Source organism: Neovison vison, chromosome 1 (genome assembly GCF_020171115.1).
Source record: "Neovison vison isolate M4711 chromosome 1, ASM_NN_V1, whole genome shotgun sequence".
In the NCBI taxonomy this organism is placed as follows: Eukaryota; Metazoa; Chordata; class Mammalia; order Carnivora; family Mustelidae; genus Neogale; species Neogale vison.
This window is the reverse complement of record NC_058091.1, coordinates 237,849,564-237,874,812: the sequence shown is the minus strand read 5'-3', so window position 1 is coordinate 237,874,812 and position 25,249 is coordinate 237,849,564. Positions and strand designations below refer to the sequence as shown.

The 25,249-nt window shown below is 52.2% G+C and overlaps 1 protein-coding gene across 2 annotated transcripts; it reads right to left on the bottom strand.

Annotated features, from left to right (window-relative positions):
* Window positions 1-678: 678 nt before the first annotated feature.
* ARAP3 (ArfGAP with RhoGAP domain, ankyrin repeat and PH domain 3) lies at window positions 679-24,969 on the bottom strand. Of its 2 annotated transcripts, none has more exons than XM_044225688.1 (33): window positions 24,928-24,969; window positions 22,785-23,325; window positions 22,608-22,669; window positions 22,391-22,502; window positions 18,540-18,740; window positions 18,312-18,381; window positions 17,944-18,064; window positions 17,661-17,845; window positions 17,454-17,560; window positions 16,997-17,196; window positions 16,817-16,902; window positions 16,496-16,678; window positions 16,217-16,352; window positions 15,485-15,601; window positions 14,907-15,054; window positions 14,696-14,798; window positions 12,411-12,630; window positions 11,434-11,497; window positions 10,769-10,932; window positions 8,712-8,924; window positions 8,326-8,431; window positions 6,974-7,121; window positions 6,556-6,624; window positions 5,752-5,826; window positions 5,540-5,654; window positions 3,785-3,913; window positions 3,566-3,699; window positions 3,253-3,335; window positions 2,912-2,947; window positions 2,714-2,777; window positions 2,488-2,625; window positions 2,245-2,283; window positions 679-1,717 (listed from the first exon to the last, which is right to left on the bottom strand). In XM_044225688.1, exons 2-33 carry the CDS (start codon window positions 23,306-23,308, stop codon window positions 1,241-1,243), a joined length of 4,629 nt encoding a protein of 1,542 aa, XP_044081623.1. In that variant the 5' UTR covers window positions 23,309-23,325; window positions 24,928-24,969; the 3' UTR covers window positions 679-1,240. The 2 variants fall into 2 exon arrangements, with proteins under 2 accessions (XP_044081623.1, XP_044081632.1); XM_044225697.1 differs by having other exon boundaries at window positions 22,785-23,293; window positions 24,928-24,964.
* Window positions 24,970-25,249: the final 280 nt, after the last annotated feature.

Genomic DNA, 25,249 nt, shown 5'->3' with positions numbered 1-25,249 from the left:
CTGGAGTGCTCCTTCTCTCAGTACTTCACATGTCTGGCTTCTTTAACTCTTCACAGCAGCCTTCCCCATCTTCCCAGCCTAAAGGCCATCACCACAGGCACATCGCTTTGGTTTGATTTCTTCACAACACTGCATTCATTTGTGTATTTTCTGTTCCCCCGCTAGAGTGGGAGCTCCATAAAAGCAAGACCCATCTTTTTTTTTTTTAACATTTTATTTGCTTGGGGAGCCTGGGTGGTTCAGTCAGATAAGATCTGCCTTCAGTTCAGGGCATGCTCCCAGGGTCCTGGGATCGAACCCCACATCAGGCTCGCTACTCAGCGGGAAGGCTGCTTCTCCCTCTCCCTCTGACTTTTCCCTCAGCTTGTTCTCTGTCTCAAATAAATAAATAAAATCTTTTTAAAAAAGGTTTTTTATTTGACACGGAGAGAGAGAGTGCGCGTGCGAGTGCACGAGCAGGGGGAACAGCAGAGAGAGAGGGAGAAAAAGGCTCCACAGGGAGCCCAATTCGGGGCTGCAGGGCTCAAACCCAGGACCCTGGGATTATGACCTGAGCCAAACGCTTAACCAACTGAGCCACCCAGACAAACTTTACCCTGAAGACCTGACACCTACTTAGGTGCTCACTACATATTTGTTGAATGAATGAATGAATGAATGAAATAAACAATAATAGCCTTCTGGTTCCAAGATTTATTAACAGTGACACGTTCTTTTTGGCTCCTCTTCACCCCAGCTCCCAACCCCAATCAACCTCTACCCTCTAGGTCTTCAGCATAGTACCCAAATGTAGGAATTGGGGTTAGATAGACTTGGAGATCATTCAGCTTTCTGGCTTCCAAATCTTTTTTTTTTTCTTTAGTGCAGTAAAAACTATTCCTTTCAAACCCCAAACCTCTTACAGAACTCCTGCATATCATATATATAAAGCAGGAGTTCCCTCAACTTGTTGAGGGAAGTTATGTGGGGCTTACAGCTCTAAGAAACAGTTAGATGTTCCCTGGCTCCTTATTTCAGTGACTTCATGGTACATATAAGTGAATGGAGGTTCAGTGAGGGGCCATAGTCTGACCCTCTCTAGGCAGGAGAGTCCAGAGCCCTCAATCCTGTGCTCGTTCCATAGCACCACACTGGCTTCTGGAGCCTTTCCAGCCAGAGCAGAGGAGGCTCCCGGCAGTGTCTGCCATGTGAGAACTTGGGTCTTCTGGCTACCCTACCCTTCAGACTACTTGTCTGAGGGTCATGTGAGGGGCTGGCTGGAGGGTGAACTGGAAGGTTGGGTGGGAAAGTCAGGTGTTTGTGTCAGAAGGCCATTGGAGTTTGGGGACTGGGGGCTGGAGGGCTGCGGGGGGCTGCCCAGGCCTATGGCAGTCTCTCCTTTCCTCAGGATGAGGCTGCTAAGCTCCTGGAGCAGCTGCTCCTCTAGGGACCCATGTGCCTGGGGGCTGCTCTTTGAAGGGGGGCCAGGAGGGGGCTCAGGTGGCCTCTGCTCTGGGCCCAGGCCACCTGCCTTGGGGAAAGGGGGTTTGTCAAAGGACCTCTGGCTGATGAGAGGGGTCTCTGGGTTGGCTGTCTTTTCTCTCATCGTGGAGAAGGAGGTAGAGGTGTCCTTGGTCAGCTCAGGAAAGGCCCCCACTTCTTCATACACCGGCTCCTCATAGACAGGCTCCTCCAGTTCCTCCTGCTCCTCCACAGATCCCTGGGATGACTTCATCGGCTGGATGTGAATGGGGCAGCATGATGCAGGCACAGAGTTAGAGTTCCTGGTTAGTAATTGTTAACATTTATTGAGCCCTTCCTCTGGGCCAGATGCAGTAAAATACTTTTCATGTGTGCTATCAAACCAACTCTGTACAACGGATTACACTGCTGGTGAGTGAAGCGAGGTACAGAGGGGTGAAGTAAGTTGCCCAAGATCACACAGTGAGTAAATGGAAGAACTGAGGCTTCAGCCCAGGTCTATCTGACTCCAAGATGTGTTCACTTAACCACTTTCCTTCTGTTTCTCAGAGCCTGTGACCACTTTCCCTTTTCCTTATCATATCCTCCCATGCCTCATTTTCCTCATTCCTTCTGGCCCCTCACAATACTCTCTCTCTGTCTCATGCACACACACACACACACACACACGCAAAAACACACACAGATGGCCCTGCATCAAACAAATACAGAGGGCACATGGATTCAGGCAGCAGAGGAACACGGGGCCGAGGAGCACAAAGCTGAGACAGGTACAGTACTCACAAAGAACATGGACAGGGTCCTCCGGTTGTGAAGTCGCCTCTGGGCACAGGTGGGATGGGGATGAGGGGAAGGAGAGACACAGAGACACAGTGAGGTCTGGCAACAGAAGGCAAGGGTGGGGTATGGGGACAAGAGAAGGCAGAGGTGGGCACCAGACAGGCAGGCACACCACTCCCACCTGCAGGGCAGCAAGGACACAGGCAGGATTCAGGAGGGCACAGAAGCAGGCCAGGGGGACCTCACCAGAGTCTGGTTGGCAGAGAGGAGGGTGGCCCCACTGTCATCTCCTCTGATGGGCAGCAAAGGCATGGTGCCAAACTTCTGACGGGCAAGGTCAGAGGAGGAATGGCGTCGTAAGACCACTGGCTGCTGGTCATCGTGCTGCAGGGAAAGTAAGGAGTTGGCACAGTGGGTGTGGGACTACAGCTAGGACCTCGGACCTCACCCTCAGCTTTTTTCATCCCCTCACCTGGGCTTTGAGGATGCTGGTGGTCCAGTCCCACATCTCATCCTCATTAGTGCAGGACAGGTATCTGGGGATGGTCAGAAGGGAATTAGCTGGAGAGGAGGGGTTGTAGCTATAGCAATGGAGAATAGAAAAAGTAGAGAGGAAGAGGACAGGGTGCAGGGCTGGGCCAGGGTAGAAGCCAGGCCGAGAGGTACTCACAGCTGCATCTTCTCCAATATCAGCGTGAAGCCCCACCTAGGAGCAAAGGACAAAAGAGATGGGCGATTAGAAAGGCCAGAAGAGGGGGGCTCAGTGGGCTAAAGCCTCTGTCTTCAGCTCAGGTCATCATCCCAGGGTCCTGGGATCGAGCCCTGCATCGGGCTCTCTGTTTGGCGGGGAGCCTGCCTCCCCCTTTGCCTCTCTGCCTACTTGTGATTTCTGTCAAATAAATAAAATCTTAAAAAAAAAAAAAAAAAGAAAGAAAGAAAGAAAGAAAAAGAAATGCCGGAAGAGTGATGGCAGGAAGGTCCTAGAAAAGTGGGCTGGGGAAGAAAACTCACGGTGTTGGAGGCTTAAACTTCTTTCGGATTCCCAGGTAGACTTTGGAACCTTCCAAGGGCCACTCTCGTTCTGGTTTAGAGCTCTGAGAACAAGAAGGCAGTCAGTGAGGTCAAGAGGTGAGAGAAGGATTACAGTCAGGTCAAGAAGTCATGGAAGCACTGGGGTTATGTGCTCACAGGATCACAGAGCTCAAAGAACCAGGGCAGCACTGAGATGGATAAGCACACAGGAAATGGAGCGAGAAGGTTGATGCAGGCATAGCTGCTCCTCAGGGGCTTCCAGCATCCATCCCCGCTCCCCCCAGCACCTCACCTTCTTTTCCTTGAGCAGCAGCAAGCAGCGGCCCCGCAGCAGAAAGAACCTCTCCTGGAAGCGGTTGCCCAGTAAGCGGGGTGGCTCCTCCCGACACCGCAACAGACCCACCCTCGGGCTCTCGCGCCGGATACCTGGGCACGAACAGATGATACTCATAGGAGGGTCCTGGGGGAGAGGCGTGGATGTGGGGATGCTGGGCTGAAGGAGGAGGTTCACCTGTGAAGAGGCAGCCAGCCTGGGCCAAGGAGACTTTTCTCAAGAGCAAGGAGGCCGAGCAGGGCTCTGGCAGCTGGCACCATTGAAGGGCCTGCTCTAGGACCCTCTCCTTGGGGTGAAGTGGCCGCTCTGAGGAGTAAAGTAGGAGCAGGTATCAACCAGAATATCCATCCATGCCCTGGACCTCCAGCTCCTTTCCACCAGTCACTTTAGTGTGTCCATTCCACAGCCCAGCCACAGGTATTTATTTAAGAGCCAGCTCTCTGCCAGGCATTGCTGGCCCTAGGGATATAATGGTTAGCACAGAACCCACAGCAAAGTGAGTGAGAAGACAGTATACAGGTAAGTAGACCAAAAAATTGCAAATAATTAAATGCTTTGAAAGAAACAATAAGAAGCTGAGAGAAAGGAGGAGGACAGCTACTGGGACAGAGTGATGACCGGGCAAGGTCTTGGAGAAGGGGGCATTTGAAGCTGAGATTGGGGCTTAGAGGAGGAGGAAGAACAAACCATGCTAAAATCAGGGGAAGAAGATTTCAGGCAGGACACAGCTCCAGAATAAAGGCTCTTTGTCAAGAAAGATGTGTTTGAAAAACAGCTGGCATGGCTCAAGCACCAAGAATGAGTTATGTGAGATGAGGTCCGAGAAATAGGCAAGGGCCAGACAGTCAGGGTCTGTGGACCATAATAAGGACCTTGAATTCTATTTGAAGTTCAGTGGGAAGCCATTGAAGGTAATGGTATGATCTGATTTATGTTTGAAATGCATGTTGACCGCTATGTGGAAAATGGAATGTCGGGAGGCAAGACAGAAATGCAGGCCAGCTATTCCTTTTCTGGGGTTAGTGGTTAATGTTGGGTGCAGAAGGCTAGTGGTGACTTCACCCTGGCTGGTGGTAATGGCGGAAATGGGTAGAAGCAACAGATTCTAATAGAATCAGCAGGACTCCTTAGTTGGATTAGGTGGGAAGTTGAAGGAAAGGGAGGACAATCAGGTTTCTGGTCTTGATAACTGGGTGAATGGAGGGGCCACTGACTGAGTTAGGGAAAACTAGGAAATGGCCTAGGCTTTTTGTTAGGTGAAAGGTCTGGGAATTGAGTTCAGTCTTGCATGTTTAAAATTAGAGATGCTTGGGGGGCGCCTGGATGGCTTAGTGGGTTAAGCCTCTGCCTTCAGCTCAGGTCATGATCTCAGGGTCCTGGGATCGAGCCCCGCAACGGCCTCTCTGCTTGGGGGAGCCTGCTTCCCCCTCTCTCTCTCTGCCTGCCTCTCTGCCTACTTGTGATCTCTCTGTCAAATAAATAAATAAAATATTTAAAAAAAGTTAGAGATGCTTGGGGTGCCTGTGTGGCTCAGTCGGTTAGGCATCCAAGTCTTGATTTCAGCTCCGATCATGATACAGAGAATCCAGCTTATTAACAGCATTTAAAGCCACTAGAATGGATGAGTCATCCAAGGAGAAATGAAGATAGGGAAAGGAAAAGGTCTGGGGTTGAATTCTGGGTCCTTCCAATATTCGGAATGTAGGCAAAGGAGGAAGAAAAGCCTTCTTTGGGGAGAAAGGGAAAACAAGGACTTGTGGGGTCCACACAAGTCAAGAAAAAAGAGAGTACTGAGAAAGAGGGAGTGGTCAACAGTGGGGAATGTCCCTGCATGTGCACAAGGACAGTGTCACTGTATTTGGTAACCCAGAAAGCATTGGTAACTTTGACCCCCCCATCACACATGCAAGCACACACGCATGGCAGGCTCACCGAGTTCCCCATGCTCACGGATCTCAAATGTCATCCACAAGTCCATCCCAGCCTCTGTCCCCCGCATCTCCAATACCTGATTGGTTAGCTCCTCGGCAGTCAGTGTTGGAGACACCTGGGGTCAGAGCAAGAGCAGAGGACCCATGCCGGTCAGTCCACTGACCCAGTCCCCCCAATCCTCTCATCTCCCCTCCTGTCCCCTCAGGACTGACCTTTAGGGTGACACAGTTGTCTGGGAGCTGCTGTTCTATATAAACCTCCATGATGAGGTCTCCAGCCTGGGACAGCTGAGGGGAAGGCATAATGAAGTCAGGAGGACAGAAGAGGATGCAAAAAATCAAGATCAGAGGACTCCCTCTGTTGCCTCCTAAGCTCTTATCTCCACCTACCCACCCTTGCCGCCCTGGGCACAAAAGTCTCCTCCTACCCCTCATCCCCAGTGTGGCTCAGGCCCTTAAAAGGGAGAACCCAAGGAGAGGTAGAACAGCATCTTCAGGCTGTGTGGGTACTTCTCAAGGCAGTGCAGCATATGCTTGGAAGGACAGGTCTAAGGTCAGACTCTCTGGGTTCCAACTCTGACACTCGATATAGTAGGACTTTGAATAAGGGACCCTTAAGGCCTCTGTTTCTTTATTTGAAAAAAATGGTATTGTCTGCCTCATGGAGTTGTGTGATACTACAGCAAGATCACAGGTGCTTGGAAGATAAGTGCTTAGCTGTTTGCTATCATATTTACTGCTGTTATGCTCACCACTTTGTCTACCTCAGCTAACTCTTCCTTGGATCTCTTACAGGCGGAACCCAAGTGTGCTGTCATCATTTTGCAATGAAGGATCCTCATGGTGGAATAAATAGAGCCAATCCTAAACCAAACCCCTCTCCCCAAAGCACTCCCTTTCTTGGGTTTCTCCTGTGTCTCAGAAAGCTGAGGGCCAATGTCCAGCAGCAGAAGGGCACCTTCCTATCTTGAAAGCCCCTTCCGTCCCACTCATGAGTCTAAGGGCAGGACAGGTTACCTGTACATCCTTCCAGGTGGTGATAAGACTGACCTCCAAGTCAATCTGAGCTACCTGGTCAGAGTCAATCTGTGGAAGGGCCAAAAAGGAGCATGTGTATTGTGGGACAGGTGGGGGCGGGAGGGAGGAGGCCGGGTTGTGGGGGACTGAGGGGTGAGGAGGCAGGGTGCTAGGAAAAGAGGGAAACAGGAAGAGTTTGTAAGACCAGAAGACCTGTATGAGAGCATTAGAGGCAAGAAGAGCTAAAAAACAAGGGGGCAAGGGCACTTGGAGTATGGTTATGGGATAGAGGGGTCCAGGCCAATGGGAGGTGATTCTTGATGCAGAGGGCCTTAGAGCTCTGGGCTGGGGATTTTGTGGGGGGCGAGGATCCAGAATCCAGGAAAAAGGACTATAGTCAGGGGTAAGGAGAGCTTACATCAAAGACAGAGACGTAGCCATCGATGAGTTCCTGCAGCACCCGCACCTCATGCTCCCCCCGCCCGTCCGTCTGGAACACACTGGGTGCGAACAGCAGGGCCAGGTTCCGCGTGCACATCTGGTTTAGAGCGGCACACTTTTGTACCCTGCAGAGTGGTGCAACACAGGTCATAAGGGATGCAGCTTGAGCTCACCTGTTTGCCCATGCATCCATTCATTCAGGAAATCCTTAGAGTCAGTATGCCAAGTCCTGGGCTAAACACTTGGGATGCAGTTGAAAGACACAACACTGGCCTCAAGGAGATCCCAGTGTAAGGCAGAGACAAGTGAGGAATGCGTGATTATAACTCTGGTATGGGGCAACAAACTTTTTTTGGAAAGGGACATATGGTAAATATTTTAGGCTTGTGGGTCATACATTCTTTGGTCCAGTTTGTCAGTTCCACTGTTGTAGAATGAGAGGCTACAGACACTGCATGAGTGAATGGGTGTGCCTTCACACTTTGTGTACAAGACTTTATTTATTTTAAGGATTTGTTTACTTATTTGAGAGAGAGAGCAAGCGCACAGTGGGGAGGGGCAGAGGGAGATGAAGAGAGAGAGAATCTCAAGCAGACGCCCCCTTGAGCAGGGAGTCCGATGCAGGGCTCAATCTCACGTCCCTGATATCATGACATGAGCTGAAATCGAGAGTCAGGTGCTTAACTGTATAAAACTTTACTTAGAAAAACAGACAGTTGCATGGATATAGCGCATGCACCATAGTTGGCCCATCCCTGTGATAGAGAGTAATCCGTACAACACAGCCAGGGTTCACCTTGGAATCCCTTAAAAACCTGTCTCCCCAATAGGCTGATCAAGGTAGATCTGCATCTTATTGTTCTTTGTGTCTCCTACCTCCAGCTCTTTGCCTGGTATGAATAATAGAACAAAATAACATTGGTTGCTCACCATTTCTGAATACTTACTACCTACATGCCAGGAGATGTAGTAAGATTTTTATAAGGATTATCTCAATTAACTCCCATCATCTAGGAGGTGGACACTATTCATTACGCCATCTTCCTTTTATAAACGAGGAAACTAAGGCTCAGAGAGTGCAAATAACTTACCCAAAGTCACACACTAGAATGGTGGAGCCAGAGTACAGCCTAGATCTGCTTGACCCCAAAAAGTCCACACTCAGAACCTTTGTGCTATGACACTTTCACTTAACTGTTTGCAGTTCACTTAACTGACAATTTCACTTAATGAATAAATGTAAGGCAGTGGGAGTAGGGTGGTGGAAGGAGTCGGACAACGGTGATAAAGGGTCAGTGAGGAGCCTGCAGGGGGTCTGGCCATACTAACCGATAGAGATGCCCGATGAGGGTAGCAAGCGTGCGGCGGTTGACCTGGGGCAAGCAGCCAATTACTTCTTTGTATTTCTCCAGGCGTTGATTCTTCTGGGGTAGCTCTGGGATGGAGTTGGGGGTGGTGGTGGAGAGGATCAGGGAAGGGAGCAAGGAGGGAATTTTAGAGAAACAACCCCAGAATAGATGTCTCTCTGCCCCCTTCCCACCTTGACCTAAGCTGTGTCCCTGAGTGATCCTGGGGAGTGAGAATGAGGGAGGGGAGCAATGGGGAAGAAGGCTGCCAAATCCCACAAAAGAGCCTCAGGGATTTGATGGGGGCCGGTGGAGTTCCAGGTCACCCCTTGGTCGCCTGCGAGGAGTTCTTAGGGATCTTGGGAGTACCGGCAGCCTCCCTCCAGCGAGGCAACAGCCGTGCAGAGGTCACAGGGTCATCGAGCTCTCGAAAGAAGCGTTTGAGTGTATCAGTGACATCTTCCACAAAGTGCTCTCCTGGCCGGAGCTTCACTGACCGGGCATCCCGCCGGAATTCAGCCAGGAGCCGAAGGCTACGGGCACGGGCACCTCCTTTCCGGTATATGCCCTCCAGCTGGAGCCCTGAGAACAGCCAGCATCTCCACTCACCCACTGAGCATCTCTGCTCACCACTGCCCAGAGACCCAACTACCCACCCAGTATCCAGTATCTCTGATCCTCCCACCCGCCACTGACATGCTGTATCGTTATTGGGGTAAGGGGCCCAGAGAGGAGGAAGTCTGCCTCCAGGATCTTGATTCTCAAGACCCTGCTTAAGTCCTGCTCAGAAGGTTCTTCCCTAACCATGACTTTCCACCTAGCCTCCATCACTCTCTGTCTCCTCACTGTTTTGATTTTGAGATAGCACTCCCAAATTACATTACAGTTGATCCTCCCTATTCACAAATTCCACATTGTGAATTCATCTATTTGCTAAAATTTATTGTAACCCCCAAATCAATACTCGGTGCACTTTTCCAGTCATTTGTGAACATGCACCGAGTGGAGAAGAATTTGAGTTGCCTGTTGGATACATTCCCAGCTAAGCTCTCATATGGTAAACAAGTGTAGTTTTCAAGGTATATATATAGAATCACATTTTTTGCATTCTTCTGCTTTTTTTGGTTGGTTTCACTATTTAAAATGGCCCCCAAGTGAAGTGCTGAAGGGCTGTGTAGTGTTGCTAAGCGCAGGAAGGCTGTGTGTGCCTTATGGAGAGAATATGTGAATCAGATAAGCTTTGCCCCTGTGTGAGTTACACTGCTGCTGGCTGTGAGTTCAAAGTTAACAGAACACAAGTATATGTTAAATAAAGTGTCTTTAAACAGAAACACACTTCAAACGAGTTTTACGTGTTGATCATTTGATTAAAGGTAACCAGAGATTCCCAGGAACCTGACTCTGTATTTCCACTGGGGCAATGATTTAGGATTCACTAATTCAGTGTTTGCAGTAACTTCGTAGAACAAAACTACCGTGAATAACGAGCACTGACTGTATTTCTCTTACTTATCACCCATCTCTCGCACTAGTCCCTGAGCTTCCAGAACCTTCCCTCTTCACTGCTATATCTCCAGTGTCTGGCACACGGGAGCTGCTCAGTAAGCATCTGCTGAATGAAGAACTGCAGTGTGGGTATGAACACCCATATTCTTCTTTTGAACATGAGGGAGACAGAGAGACGATGGGATCTAGGGAGTGGGGAAGTCACTGCCTGAGGCTACTGCCAAGGTATGGAGAATGTCTCTAGCCACCAACTCTCCACTCTCCATGCTATTTGTAGTTCATAGATGTGCCTTTTTTGCCCTTTACTGCCTTTCTTGGTTTTCTATGAATTTTCCTTCTCAAGAGTCCAGACTTCTAAAAAGGAGGTTTGCTAAGAAGCTAGATTCTACTTAGTCCTTCCTTGGGCAGGAGAAAAAAAGCAAAGGTCAAAAAGTCACAAAGAATTCTGGGAACCACTTTCAGAGCTGATCCTTTGTGCCTGGAAAAACTCCTGCATGGACAAATTCTGCTCAGACCTTCAAGTGTTTTGCTGCACAGCTTGGCTCTTGCCTTGTATCTGCCCTCTCTTTGTTATATGGCTCTCTAGTCCTATTTCAGTGCTCCTCTTCCTTCACACCCATGCCCCCACCAACAACTACCTTGAACACTGACTAGCTGCCAGGAGCTGCACTAAAAGCTTTCCATATGTTATCTTGCTATCACAACTATACTAGAAAATGAGGACTGTTAGTAGCCCCATTCTACAGATGGGGGAGCTGAGGCTCAGGCAGGTAAAGCAGCTTCCCAACAGAGATACAGTGGATTGCTGTTAGGCTGTAGTCTCTGGAGACAAAGCTCTTACATACAGGCAGACCACACCCTCTGGCTGTGCCCATGTCCCCCATCCCCTGCTGGCTCAGTATTGGCCAGTACCCACTCACCGTGTTGGGTGACAAAACTGATGCAGGCATCCACGATGATAGGGATGTCACCCCGGCTCATCTGCTGCTCCTGCAGCGCTGTGCCGCCCCCACCAGCCGCCCCCTCAATGGCTGTGTTCCATGCTGAGAAATCCAGCCGGCCCTCCCCCTGCAGATACAGGGTCCTGAGACCCGAGATGCCTGAGTCAGAGCCAGCCCCAGAGGGTCCTTTAAACTAAGAGGCCCGGGATCACAAGGACCAGACCTCCCAGGGCCACCAGCAGGGGGCAGCAACATTCAAACCAGATGGGGTCCCTGAAGGTGAATTTTTCTTTTTTTTTTTTTTTAAGGTTTTCCTTTTTAAAAAAAAAAAAAAAAAAAAAGATTTAATCTATTTATTTGAGAGAGAGGGAGAAAGAGAGCATGCACATGCGGGGGACGGGGGGGGCAGAGGGAGAGGGACAAGTGGACCCCTGTAGAGTACAGAGACCCCACACATGGCTCAATTCCAGGACCCCAAGACCAAGACACAAGCTCAAGTCAGACTCCCAACCGACTGAACCACCCAGGTGCCCAGTAGGCAGGCAAATTTGAGGAAGTGGGCATGATCCAGCAGACCAGGGTAGAAGGTTGGGGCTGGGCTCTTGAGAGAGGGATGTGGGGTCAAGGATAGGGGTAACACTTACCTTCCTGTCTCCACCAGGACCAAATGCTCCTTCTTGTCTGGGGTGTCAGCTGCTGAAACCACACCTGGAGAAGAATCATCAGACATTATTATCAAAATTTCTTCATCTTATTGACCAATAAGTCACTAAGTATTCAAGGTATCTTGATGCCAGACTAGCAGTCTTCAAAGAATGTTGCATTAAATCCTGTAAGTTACATACTATTATCCCCATTTTACAGGTGACACATTAAAGCTCAGAGACATTAAGTTTCTTGTCTCTTGGGCGCCTGGGTGGCTCAGTGGGTTAAGCCGCTGCCTTCGGCTCAGGTCATGATCTCAGGGTCCTGGGATCGAGTCCCGCATCGGGCACTCTGCTCGGCAGGGAGCCTGCTTCCTCCTCTCTCTCTCTGCCTGCCTCTCTGCCTACTTGTGATCTCTCTCTGTCAAATAAATAAATAAATAATCTTAAAAAAAAAAAAAGTTTCTTGTCTCTTTACTTGTTATAAAATGGCAAATCTAGGCTTAAACTCAGGTCTCTTGTCTCTAAAGCCCTCCGATATCCCACACTGTTCCTCTTTGAGGAAGAAGTGAAAGTATCCAGTCCCCTCTCCTACTCCCCAACCAGCAAGCAACTCCAAGTAATACTAACTGTAACATTAATAACATATAACACTTATTAAACACTAATAAGATGCCTTCTGCCAGGCTCTTTGGTAAGTGTTTTAAATGCATTGCTTTATTTGAAACTTAACAACTCTTGTATCATGCCCATTGTAAAGATGCAGAGACTAAGGCACAGAAAGGTTAAGTAACTTGTCCAAGGTCACATAGCTAGGAAGTGATGGAGATGGGGTTCTGTATCTGGGCAGTCTGACTCCAGAGCTTGTGCCTGAATCTACCATGTTCTTCTCTTTCCCATAGTGACCCCAAACAGATGAATGTTCACTGCCCGCTACTTAATGGCCACCTTTCATCCCCGTCCCCACCCCTGCTCACTGATTTCCTGTAGCCGCCGCAGATGCACCATGTCCTCAGGGGCTGGAGGGCCAGGGCCCGATGCTGGACACAGGAAGAGGAGATCACCACGAAGAAGTCCGAACCCTGACAGCCAGAGGCCAGGGGCCAAGGCTGAATGGGTGGGAGAGCGCAGCCACAGGCGGCCCAGCCTCAGCAGCCCGGGGCCCAACAGCTGGTGGCAGCTCAGCGGGGAGAACCACTGTGAGGCAAGAGGAGGACATGGGGAACAAAGAGGGTGAGGAAAGAGACAAGACGTAGGGGAGAGAAATAAGAGTGAGAAGGATAGGGAATGATATGAAGAGAAAGCAAAAGAAAGAGAGGAATGAAAAGGGATTAGAGAGAGCAGAAGAAAGACCCGAGGAGACAGGAGATGGATGGAGAAAGGAAAGAAATTCAGTTCAATTTAATTTGCTCTAGCGAACACAGGGCAGCCTCCTGTCCTTTGCAGGGTATCGAGGCCAGAAGGAATAGGGAGCCAAAATGCTATAACTGAAGAGTCACAATGCCCTGGGAAATCCCAGCATCCTAAGGGGCCAGAGAGGCTTCATAGAGAAACAAGGGTTTGAGGTGGTCCCAAAGGAGTGCTTTCCCAACCACCTGTGGGGAAGGAACACGGGGTTCTTCTTTTTGTTGTTATTGTTCAAAATTGCAATCTGTTACTAACCAGAACTTTCATTTATTTTTTTAAAAGATTTTATTTATTTATTTGACAGACAGAGATCACAAGGAGGCAGAGAGACAGGCAGAGAGAGAGGAGGAAGCAGGCTCCCTGCTAAGCAGAGAGCCCGATGCGGGGCTCGATCCCAGGACCCTGGGATCATGACCTGAGCCGAAGGCAGAGGGTTTAACCCCACTGAGCCACCCAGGCACCCCCAGAACTTTCATTTAAAAAAGAAAAAAAAAAGAAGAAGAAAGGAAGAACTACTAGCAAAGTGAAATGAAAAAGGAAATGTAAAATATAAGCCCCCACTTTAAGAAATTAGATTCTACACCTAAAATCACTTTGTTTCACTGCTAAGAAAGATTCGGAATGCTCCCTCTCAAGTTCTGTTCTTATTCTGCCAGAGTCCATGACAAAGAATGAGCCAGTGTGGAGTCCCAGGCTGCAGACTGCGCTTTGGGTAGCACGGCCTTTAAGGATGAGCTACATTTTTGGAAAGTGCAGGTGACAATCAGAGGAGGTAGCCTGGAGGCCACAAGGCCCATGACACAGCCCTGAAAGGACACACAGACCACTTCTTGGCTGGCAGGAGTTCTACTCCTCTAAGCAGAGTGGGGGACAGTGGGGTCAGAGGCCAGAGAGCAGGTGAGCATTTCCCACAGAGGAGTGTCACGGGCTGCAGAGCCAACCAGGTAAGGCCAGGAGGAGACCCTTGGGCTTTGGTAATGGGAAGTCACTAGGCACCCCACAGCGTGGCCGCTCAGAAGTCTGGCAGAGGTGGTGCAGCGGCAGCCACAAGGGGCTAAGGAGGAAGTGCAATCCTGCCAGGGCGCACAGCCTTCTGCCAGGCTGTCGGGAGGCAGTGTGATGAGCTGACGGTAGAGCAGGGCTGAGAGAGAAACTGGGTAGGGATGGGAGCGACTGGCATCCTCATCACCCACAGATGGAGGGCCTGTGTGCGCCAGGCAGCAAGGGCCTCACATGTTACTTAATCCTCGACCCCGAGGGGCATGTCTTGTATACCCACTCTATCCCTGGGGAAAAGCTCATGAGGCTGAAAGTTGAAGGACTCAGATCCCAGCATGTCTAATTCTAGGGTGTGAATGTTTAATTCCAGCGAGAGGGTGCAGGACAGAGAGACTGGCTTGCCTGGGAATGGAGATGCTGGGCATGTAAATGCAGCCTTCCCTCTGGACTGGGAGATCTTGAGGGAGGGGGAAGAAGGAGTTAGAGGCAGCCTTTCCTGGGGCAGAGGCCCTGCACAGTCAGGTTTGGGCCATGACCTTTGGAGACAGAAGTCTGTTTTCGATCTTGGCTGCTGTCTCCTAGCTCTGTGACCTTGACCAAGTGACTTCATAACCTCAGTGACTCTGTTTCCCTATACGTCAAATATTGATAATCCTTTCATCTGAGGGTTGCTGTGAGAGTTAATTGAGATATTGAGTGGGTAGAACCTCACACTGGTCATAGCACAGCAGTTAATCTTAGTTGTCAATGGACAGTGGTGGGAGTGGTTATAGGAACAAGAGAGGGCAGAATGGGGTAGCCATTCTGGGGGACAGGAAAACCACGAACTGTCGGGGAGGGTTCTTGGCTGGCTCACCTTGCCCACAGCACTGGTCCAGGCCTCCAGACTGTCAGCTCCATCTGTGCCAAAATGCTGGATCCTTCCCCCGGTTAGGATGAGCTCAAAGGAAAAGGGGAATCTAGAGAGAAAGTGAGGTCAAGGAGGAGAAAGGGGACCAATACGGGGCTGGCAGGCTCAGGATCAGGAAGGCCAAAGTGGGGGTGCAGGGAGCGCCGGGTGCAGTTACCTGTCGAGGTCACCTGGGTCTGTGGGTGGAGGACTCACACCCAAACATACAACATCCTGGGGCTGGATGAGGCTGAGGGGTTCAGGGCTGCTTTCCGACGCAAACATTTCCAGAGCCGCTCTCAGCACACACCATAGTCTGGGGGGAGCTAAGGAGGAGGCTGATGGTCAACAGGCAAAGCACCTCTGTCCCTACTATGATAATTCCCTTTTGCCAGACAATCATGCCATACCCTCTGCCTATGTATGCTCTCATGTGATCTTCACAATTCTATGAGGTAGGCATCACTTTCAATTCTCTTTTGCCCATGGGGAAACTGAGGCCCAGAGTTTGAGTAGCTTGCCCAAAGCACACAAATAGGAGGTAGCAGAACTATGATTTGGCCCAGGCAGTCTGACTTCACAGCACGGGCTCTCAGCTCTCACCCAATGCTGCCACTGAGTATGGTCCCCCTGTTATTCCCAGCACCCAGCCCATGCCAGGACGTGGCCCTGCTTGCCCTTCCCAGCCTTCTGTGGTACACTCTTGCTCATCCCAGTTTCTGCCCCATCTCCTCCCACCCTCGGCTCCCCTCTCACCATCCCGGCCCCTGCGAGGAGGTGGTGGTCCAGCTTTGTTGCTGATGGGACCACAGTACAGGAAGCTGCTGTAAGTGGCGGGCACCACCACCTCATTGTATACACCAGGGGAAGGGTCTGCAAGGGGAAGAAGTTGTCAGTTTGGGTGATGGCCTGAGCCCCCTGGGGAAAAGGATCAGATTGAGGAAGACAGTGGGACCTGATTCCACTGGCAGCATGGCCAAGTCAAGCCCAGTGGAGCCAGACTCCTCACCTCCCACATTAGAAAAGAGGGTGACAGGAAGTGAGACTCCAGCCCTTGCCCATTCTTGTCCCCACCAGTGAGCCCACCAGCCAGTCAGCCCAGGGGTGGGGGCCTCTGAGCGTGGACCATCTTGTAAGTGTCTCAGCCCCTCTGCCCTAACCACTGGAGCAAAGCCTCTTTAGATGACCACTTCTATCATCAGACTTCTCCCAGGGAGATGAGACCTCACTTATGGATTCACCTTGTCAGGGGTAGACCAGCACTAACACCTCAAATGTCCAAATCCACCCCAGGCAGTGGCCACCATTGGGCATTGCATGACATCAGGAAATAGACCCTAGGGGATCTAGAAGTTTGGGAAACTGCCCAGACTGGGCTATTGTGATGGCCTGAGGAAGAGGATATTTGGGGCTTCCTGGAACAATCAAGGCACAGGTCAGGGCTGAGAATTCTTGGAGGGTGAGAAAGGGGACCCTTGTGGGAATTACCTGGGAGCTGGAGACTGGGGAAGCTGCCATCGAGGGCTGCCGGGGACCAGGGCTCCTCGCCCTCAGAGGCCTCAACACAGAGGAGCTGGGTCATGTTCTTCAGCAGGTTGGGTCCTGCCACAGCGGCACACAGTGCCTGCAGGGGGGAAGGGCCTCTGTCAGTGCCAAGATCCAACCTGAGAGCACGGGGACAGTCATCCAGTCATCAAAAACAGCCCCTACCACCCCAAGTCTAGGCATTTTAACTTAGAGACCACCCTCCTCCCCATCAGCTCCTACCTGGAGAAGCTGACTATGATCTGGATACTGAGGGTGGGGCTTCCGGTAGAGACCTAGGCGGTACTTCCGAGAGATGAACTCTCCCCGGGGGCCTGGGCTTGTGTCTGGATGCAGCCCCTCGCCTAGGGGTAGTGCCCCTGCCCAGAAGCGGTTGGCACGATCATTTCCCAGGACAATGAACAACTGCAGGATGACAAGGGGCAGATGCAAGTAAGAGGAACTCAAGGGTCTCAGACATTTCTGCCCCCAAGCTGGGCCCAAGGCCGTTTTGGGATGCTCTTCTTCCCTCATCCCCACTTTCTCCCTCTTCAGACTCCTCACCTGCACTATTTCATTACTCCAAACACTTGTGTCCAGCTTCAGGCTCTGTACCTTGGAGATCCCAGAACCCAGGGCCCGGTGCTGACCTGTTAGGATATGGAGGGTATGTGGCATGGATGCTCAGAGCCCCCGACCTAGCCACCCCCCCCCACTGTTTCAGCCAAAGGCCCCAGCCCTCACCTGCGCACTGCTTGCAGATGACCACCCCCAGGTTGACAGCAGCCCAGTCTGGGCGGGAGGCCCCACAGTCCGCACAGTGCCGGTTTGCCCGATTGGACCAGATTTTCTCAGCCACCTCGTAGTCAGACAGGGTCTCGGTTACTGCTTCCTGCAGAGCGGCCGCCCAGCTCTGCCGAGCCCCCCCAGACTCGGCTGTGAAGCTGAGGGGTGGACAGCCAGTCTGTGGGCATGGAGACCCCCTCCAACCTGTCCCATCCCACTGGCCGTTCCTGCAGGAGCCACCACTGGCCACAGCTGGGCCAGTCTAGACCCTCCTGAGACCTTGACCCTGTTCACTGGACTCCTATGAGAGCACACCCACTGACATCCTACTGAAGAGGCCTCAGTCCTCTGCCGGCCCTGTGCCGCCTGCCCAAGTCTCTCCCCCAGCCCTGCCTCCTGCCAGTCTGGGCCCCACCTGAAGCAGCGATGGGGGGTGAGCAAATCAAAGCTGCGGCTCTTGGTCTCCCGGACGCTGCAGCCTTGCAGTTCAATGAAGCAGATCCCGATGCCCAAAGAAAAGGCCTGGTGAGGATGGGGGGGAAGGTGCAGCATTGGAGCAGGGACAGTGAGGTGCCAGAAAGCATTAGGCCAGGCTCCTTGGCCCCGGCCCGGCCCTTCTGACCTGCTCACTCTTGTACAGCGCCAGCTCTCCAGGGCTCAAAGCAGCAAAAACCTTTGCCTTGTGTCCTCGAAGCTCCAGCATGCCTGTGCGGAGGGGTCGGGGTGGCTGAGGGGGCCGGGGGTTGCCCAGGAGGCGCTGCTCCCTCAAGCAGGATTGCAGAGTGGAACACCATGTGTCCCGCTGGGCTGGTGGGGGACAGAGAGGCCGGTGAGCCAGCAGGCCGTGTCCTCACACGGCCTTCTTGCCCCAAACCGGGGGGCACACAGCAGGCCCTGATTCTCACCCTCGCTCTCTGTGCGAAACACAAATACCCTCTGGCCAGTGATGACCTGGAACTTGTTGTCCTTGCTGCTGCGGGTCATCTCAATGGCAGTGAGAGGGATCACCCCCTTGGGGAAGGGATCCTACAGAGACAGTCCAGGGGCACAGAGGGACAGAAACTTAGCCATGTGTGCTGACCTGGGAGCCAGCACCCACTTTTTTAATGAGGTCAGCACTCATGTCACAGGCAGTGGGGTACGGCCGCTAGGTTAGCTACTTTAGATGCTGACATCAGTCATATTGTACCCGCGCATCACGGGCTTCCCATCCTCCTGTCCTCAGCCCCCACCCTTTCCCTAGCCCCGACCCAGCCTCTCGCCAGACCCCGACCTTGTCACTGCCAAAGTACATGAGACTCCTTCCGTTGAACTGCACAAAGCGCCTCTGGAAAACGTAGTTTCTGGGGACAGGAGGGGCCAAGATGAGTGAGCGGTGGAGGCTGTATCCTGGGGGGCTCCTAGGGTCTGGGAGCACTGGAGACCTGACCCCTACCCCACCCCAGCCTCACCCTTCCCTCTCCTCCCTCCCCTCCCTCCCTTTCCCTCCCTAGCAGCCCACCCCTGAGGGGAGAGCTTGTCTAGCCAGCCACTGAGAAGGGGTGAGGGGCGGTCTGCTGTGGAGGAGAAGCTGGCATAGGGTGAAATGAGGTCATCGTTGGTTTCCACGTCCAGGGTGGGCAGTGAGAGGTTGGAATCCCCAGGCAGCTCAAGACTGGCATAGCCCGCATCCTCCCGTGCCTCCAGATCGTGCCGGCTGAGCCTTAATATGGGGCAAGACAGAAACACACGTTAGACCCAGTTCCCCGGCCATTCTCACCTGCGGTGCTTCGTAAGATGCCTGGCAGGTCCTGGAAATAGGGAGTTTGGGAAAAGATTAGCCTAGAGTTTCTTCCCTGAGCACACTTAGATTTTTGGTTAGAGCAATTTCAGTCCCTCTCCTCTGCCATTAGTGTTACTTGGTAGAAAACGTGGGGAAGGGCTGCGTATCTCACTCTGTCACAGATGCTGGTATCTGATCAGGAAGTCTTCTCAGTCCTTTCTCCAAAAAGGGATTGACCTTCCCTCCCTGGACCAAGTTCTGGCCGATTCTCAGTAGGGTGCTGTGAACTACCTGACTGTCACTCGCTTCCCCTCAGGGCCTCCCTCCAACACCCGTTTTTCTACCAGCCCCAGAATGCTCTTTCAAAAATGCAAGTGAGATCATTTCACTCCCTCCTGCATGAAATCCTGCAATAACTTCCCATTTGCAATTAGGATAAATCCAAATTCCTCACCACAGGCTGCAAGATCTTGTACCATGAGACCCTCGGCCAATCCCCTGCCCTCTTCTTGCATCACCCTCGCCTTTGCTTTCTACCGTTCAGCCACATTCTCTTCTCTTTCAGAATCTTTGCACATGTGGCTGCCTCTGCTAGAACATGCTTCCCCAGTCTGCTTTTCCCCATCTTTTAGGTCTTTGCTTACACCATCTTCCCAGAAAGTCCTCTATTATTCTGTCACTTTCCAGTAGTCCTTACCTCAGTAGCACAAAATCACTTGCAAAACCTTAAAATACGGGTATGTGGGCCCCCAACTAGACCCTTGAGTTTGATCTTCTGGGAGTGGGGCCCAGGCATCTCTAGCTCTGAAAGTTCCCCCAGCTATAGCACAGCTAAGGTTGAGAACCACCTCTCTCCCCTCTTTGTTTTCTACTTCACTGAGAAATTGAAGCAATCAGACAAGAACCCCACAGATTCCCAGTGTCTCACACATACTTTGCATTCCTTCTGCCACCATCATAAACATCCCTGTCTGAAGTCAGTCCCTCCTCTGAGCACTGTCCTCTCACCTACACAAGGACATTGCTCCAGACTTTCTCCCCTTTCTCTCCCCTACAGCAGCTAATTTTCCCTCCCTCCCAGATCCCTCTCTCCCAGTCCACCTATAAACATATATAACAGTCCATCCTACAAAAATCATTTCCTGGCTCCATTTCCACTATCGACAACCACTCAACTCTCTGCCCTTCTCTGCAGAAAAACTCCTCAAAAATGTTGTTTATACATTCCAACTTCTTCTGTTACCTCCTGAGACCATTCTGAGGCAGCTTTCACCTCTACCCCTTATCAAGGTCCTCAGTGACCTCCATGTTGTCAATGCCAGAGGCCAATTCTCAGTCCTCATCTTCCTTGATCTCAGCAGCATTGGATACCACCGACCTCCCCCTCATCCTTTCTTCCCTTAGCTCCTAGGATGCCACATTCTCCCAGTCTTCCTTTTCCTTCACCAGCCATTCCTTTTCAGTCTGTTTTGCTGGTTCTTCCTCTTCTTCCAAACCTCTTGATACTGGAGTGTGCCAGGACTCTGATCTTGGCCCTCTGCTCTAGTGACACGCACTCACAGCTACATACACTGACCTAGAGGCAGACAACCCACAAATCTAGATCTCCAGTTCAGACCTCTCCCCTGAACTCCAGACTTGGATATCCAATGGCCTATTTGTTATCTCTTCTCAGGCTTGTAACATATACCTCAAATTCAGCACGCCCAAAATGGAACTCCTGATCTTCCCCCAACCCCTGGCTTCGTACACCGTCTTCCCCATTTCAGAGTAGAGCAATTCCAGGAACTTTCAGTTGCTCAAATGGCACTATCCAACAGAACTCAATGTGAGAACCACACTTGTGATTTTCGATTTTCTAGCAGCCACATTAAAAAATAAAAAGAAACATGTGAAAATAATTGTAATAATATATTTTATTTAACATACCCAAAATATTAACATTTTATTATATCATCTGTATAAAAAGTAAGATAATTTATGTCTACTTCTGTTACACACACCCAGTATTACTTTGTTCATACTAAGTCTCTGAAATTTGGTAGTTGTAGAGTTCCAATGCATCTTACTCCAGACTAGCCACATTTCATGTATTCAGTAATCACATGTGGTTAGTGGCTACCACGCTGGACAGGGTAGGCTCAGTCTGAAACCTCTGAAGTAATTCTTGACTGCTCTTTTTCCTCACACCCCAACTTCTTGGGACAGTTTGCCTTCAAAATATAACCCAAATCTAGCCACTTCTCACCATCTTCACTACTGTGACACTCGCTGGCAGTGTCTCACCTAGATTACGGGAGCCACCTCCTCACTTGGTCTCTCTGCTTCTGCTTTTGCCCCCTACAGACCATTCCCAACACAGCGACCAGAGGGGTTCTTAAAATGTAAGGCAAAACCCTCTCAAAGGGTTCCCTTTCACTTTGAGTCAAAGCGAAAGTTCTTACAAGGTCCTACCTTTGGCCCCTTTGAACTCTGTGTCGTCATCTTCTCCCAGTCTTCCTGCTCTGGCCACTCTGCCCCAGCCCTGCTGGCTTTGTCACCACTCTTGAGTCCCCTGAAATTCTCTATTCTGGCCACTGCCCCCTGCCTTGGGACACTCTTCTCCCAGATACTATCACAACTAACTCTTTCACCCTCTTCATTTTGCTCAAATAACAATCTGGCAATTCTTTTTTTCTTTTTTTTTTTTTAAGATTTTTATTTATTTATTTGACAGAGAGAGAGAGATCACAAATAGGCAGAGAGGCAGACAGAGAGAGAGGGGGAAGCAGGTTCTGAGCAGACAGCCTGATCCCAGGGGCTTGATCCCAGAACACTGAGATCATGACCTGACCTAAGGCAGAGACTTAACCCACTGAGCTACCCAGGCGCCCATACTCTGGCAATTCTTAATGAAAAACTGCAGGGTGTATCCCCCTCAGTCCATCCTGGCCTTCTTACCCAGCTCTATTTTTTTCCATCGCATTCACCATCTTTTAACATATGAAATGACTTACTTATTGTATCTATTGTTATTTGACTATCTGCCCACAGGGGCTGGGATTTCTGATCTATCCCAAGTATCTACAATATCTGGCATGCAGTATGTGCTCAGTAAAGATGTCTTAAGTAAAAGCATGAAGGGGTACCTGGTTGGCTCAGTCATTGAGCATCTGCCTTTGGCACAGGTCATGATCCTGGGGTCCTGGGATTGAGCGGCATCAGGCTCCCTGCTCTATGGGAGGCCTACTTCTCCCTCTCTCACCACTTCCTACTGTGTTCCCTCTCTCGCTGTCTTTCCATCAAATAAATACATAAAATCTTAAAAAACAAAAACAAAAGTATAACAACAAAAGCATGAAAACCACTTCTCCCTATTTTAAATCATATATCCATTTGTTTGTCTGCTTGCTTCCTTTCCTGTCTGGCCCACTGAATCATAAGCTGCCTGAGGAGGAGACTGGGTCTTTCCTAATCCTGCTGTATCTAGAGTACCCGGCTGACACACAGTGGACACACAACACACACTTAATGAATAATGGGTACACAGCACCGCCAACTGCTCCTCAAGCGTCCCTCTTCCTGCCGTCACCACCCTACTGACCACTCACCTTTGTTCAGCCCTGTCCTGACAGACACCTCTGCCTTCTCTCCTGTCCACGGGCCCTGGGGCGCCCACAGGCTGGACACCATAGTACAGGCAGCCAGGGTCCATGATGTGTACTGGCAGGGAGAGGAATGGGGGAGACAGGGAAGAGGTCAGATGGGAGTGTCTGCAGTCCTGAAGGGCCTTGTTCCTCTCCCCCAAATCCATGCTAACCCACCTACCTGTGCCTGCTGTGGGCCTGAGGGCAGGGGTGGGGGCAGCTGCCTGGGAGCTATCTGGGGCCCTGAGGGAAGAGGTCTAGTGATCATTAAGGGAGAGAGGAGACAGGACTAGCCCTCATGTCCTGCTCCTCCGGCCCCCACCCAGCACCCACTCCCAAGGGAGCCAACCCCACTCACATGTCCTGAGCTGTCTGGGCCCCGCCTCTTAAGTCCAGGCCAAAGTAGATGGCGTTGGGCATCATCTCCATAGTATTCAAGGCTGAAATTTGCTCGGAGGAGGAGGTGGGGAGAAGCGGGGACTTGGGGCTGGACTCTGGGCTCCTGGACACTTCAGGTCTCCAGAGGGCTGGGCTCACTCCAGGCCTTTGGGTGGCAGTAGGGCCACTAAGCCCACCAAATACCGTCCTGGGCTTGGGCACAGGCTTGGGGGGCTGGGCTTGGGGCGCTAGGCTAGGGGATGGCTCCATGGCACTGTCCGACTGGGGACCCAGGGAGCCCTCTGCAGCACCTGCCTGCAGCAGGCGCAGAATGCGTTTCCGGTGCCCTGTGGCGCTGATGCCCAACTGCCTCAGCTCGTCGTGGCCCAGGCCCCGGGCTGCAGCCGCTGTGGCCAGGCCATGCCGCCGGAACGTGTCTGCATACTGCTCCAGGTGCACCGTGGCCAGCCACACAGCGATGTCCAGGTCCTGAGGGGCAGCCATGGGGGCTCAGGCCATTGCTGGGGGGAGCGGCAGGGTGAAGGGAGGGCTCAGGCTGAGATTCCCCCTCCCTGTCCCAAAGTCTGAGGTCTGGACGGGGTGGGTACCAGACTTCAGTCTTCCTCCAAAGAAAAATAACCAGTGGCCGGCAATCTGGAGGAAGAGCCATCCCAGAACATCAGAAGGGGCTTTCTTATTACAGGAGAAGTCCTTCGTTTGCAGGTGAGGACACTGAGGCCCAGAGAAGGGAAGAGGCTTGCACCAGGCTCACAAGGAGCTGGTGGAAGTGTTGACCCCCAAGCTCCTGCCCATCGTAGGTCTGCCTCCGCTTGCCTGCACACTCAACCACATAAGCACAGGGCAAGAGGAGAGAAGACTGCAGGGGCAAAATGAAGTGGGACGGTGGGGAGGAGGGGCCCCATGATGTGGTATAAGTGGGGACAGGGGCAGCTGTAGCATGGCAGAAGGAAGGAGGGAGGAGGTGCAGCTCCCACTCCCCCTGGTTTCCAGAACCGAGGTCCAGGCTCTCGGCCATCCTAAACCTGGTCATTCCCAGTTCCTCCTCCCCTTCCACCTATTGTCTCTGCTCAGACTTCCTTCCTGTCCCTCTGGCCCTGGCCGCCCCCACATCCTGTCTGCCTTGGTCAGGCTGCCCAGAGAGCCCTAAGTCCCCCAGCAAGTAGGGTCCTGGCCCGAGGCAGAGACCACTTGGAGTGAAGCTAGGGTGGGGAATGGGGTCAGAGAGAGGCAGACAGGAAGCCAGGGGTCCTCCAGAGTCTTCCCTCTCCACCAACCTGCAGCACGTTCACACATGTGTATGCACATGTGAGCACCCTTCTGTAGGGACTCAAAAGTGCGAAATGACATCCTTCTGCCTCTGCTTTCTCCAAGTCTTCCTCTCCAGAACCTTCCCGTTCCCTGCACCTGCCCTTGAGCTCAGGTCTCTGAGGCTCTGTCCCATTCTGCCAAACTGCCCCTGCCCCTGGTCTATTCTCTGGACTCGACTCAAATTCTGTCTCCCTGGAGTGTTCTCTCTGCCTGTCCCTGTCTCTACAGCACTACATCTGTCCCCACCTCTACCTAAATCCATCTTCGTTCCTCTCCTTCTTTTGCTCTGTATCATTAAGCCTCTCCTTGCCTCAGTCTCCAATTGTAACTAGACCTTTAGATGTACGTGAATCCAGGCTTCTGTCTCTCCGCCTCTTGCCTGTTAGGCTCCCTCCCTGTTGCTCTCTGTGGGGTCCTGACTAGGACGGCCTGTCGCCCCCAGCATCAGTTCTGGCCTCTCTGCCTCTCCGCGGTCGGGCCCCATCCCCAAGCTTGTTAGGGCCTGACTCAGAGCCCAGTTTCCCAGTGACTCAGACCCATCCGAGGGCACGGGACCGGGAACCGAGAGGTGCCCCGGGGCAGCAGTGGCGGGGGCGGGCCGGGCAGCGCGGGGCTGTGCGGATTGAGACAGGGGAGGGGGCAAAGAGGGAGGGGGCAGAGGCCGGGCCACCGGAGGGAGGGGCGGGTCGTGGCGGGGAGGGGGCAGGGGAGGGCCGCCGGCGCGGAGGGAGCCCTCGAGGAGGGGACGGGGAGGAGTCTGGGAAGCAGGGGCCCGTGGACGCGGGGGTCCTCACCTCACTACGCGGCCGCCGTCTGCTCGCAGTGCCTGTTGCGCCGTCCGAGTCTCCGGCCGCGCCGCGCCGGCCCCGCCTCCCCTCAGCCCTCCCCCGACGGGCCGGGCCCCGCCCCGCCGGCCGGTTCCCTCCCCGGGCCCCCCACCGCTCCTTGTGCAAGCGCCGGCCTTCAAAAGGTCCGGCCTCCTTACCCAACCGCGGCGCTTATCTCGGTGCCTGCCCAGCTCTAACCTCTCAGGGGCCGAGAAAGGGACCGGAACAGGGCTGGAGGCCAAGACAGGCTTAGAGACAGGGACAAAGGGGCAGAGCCCAGAATGGAGGT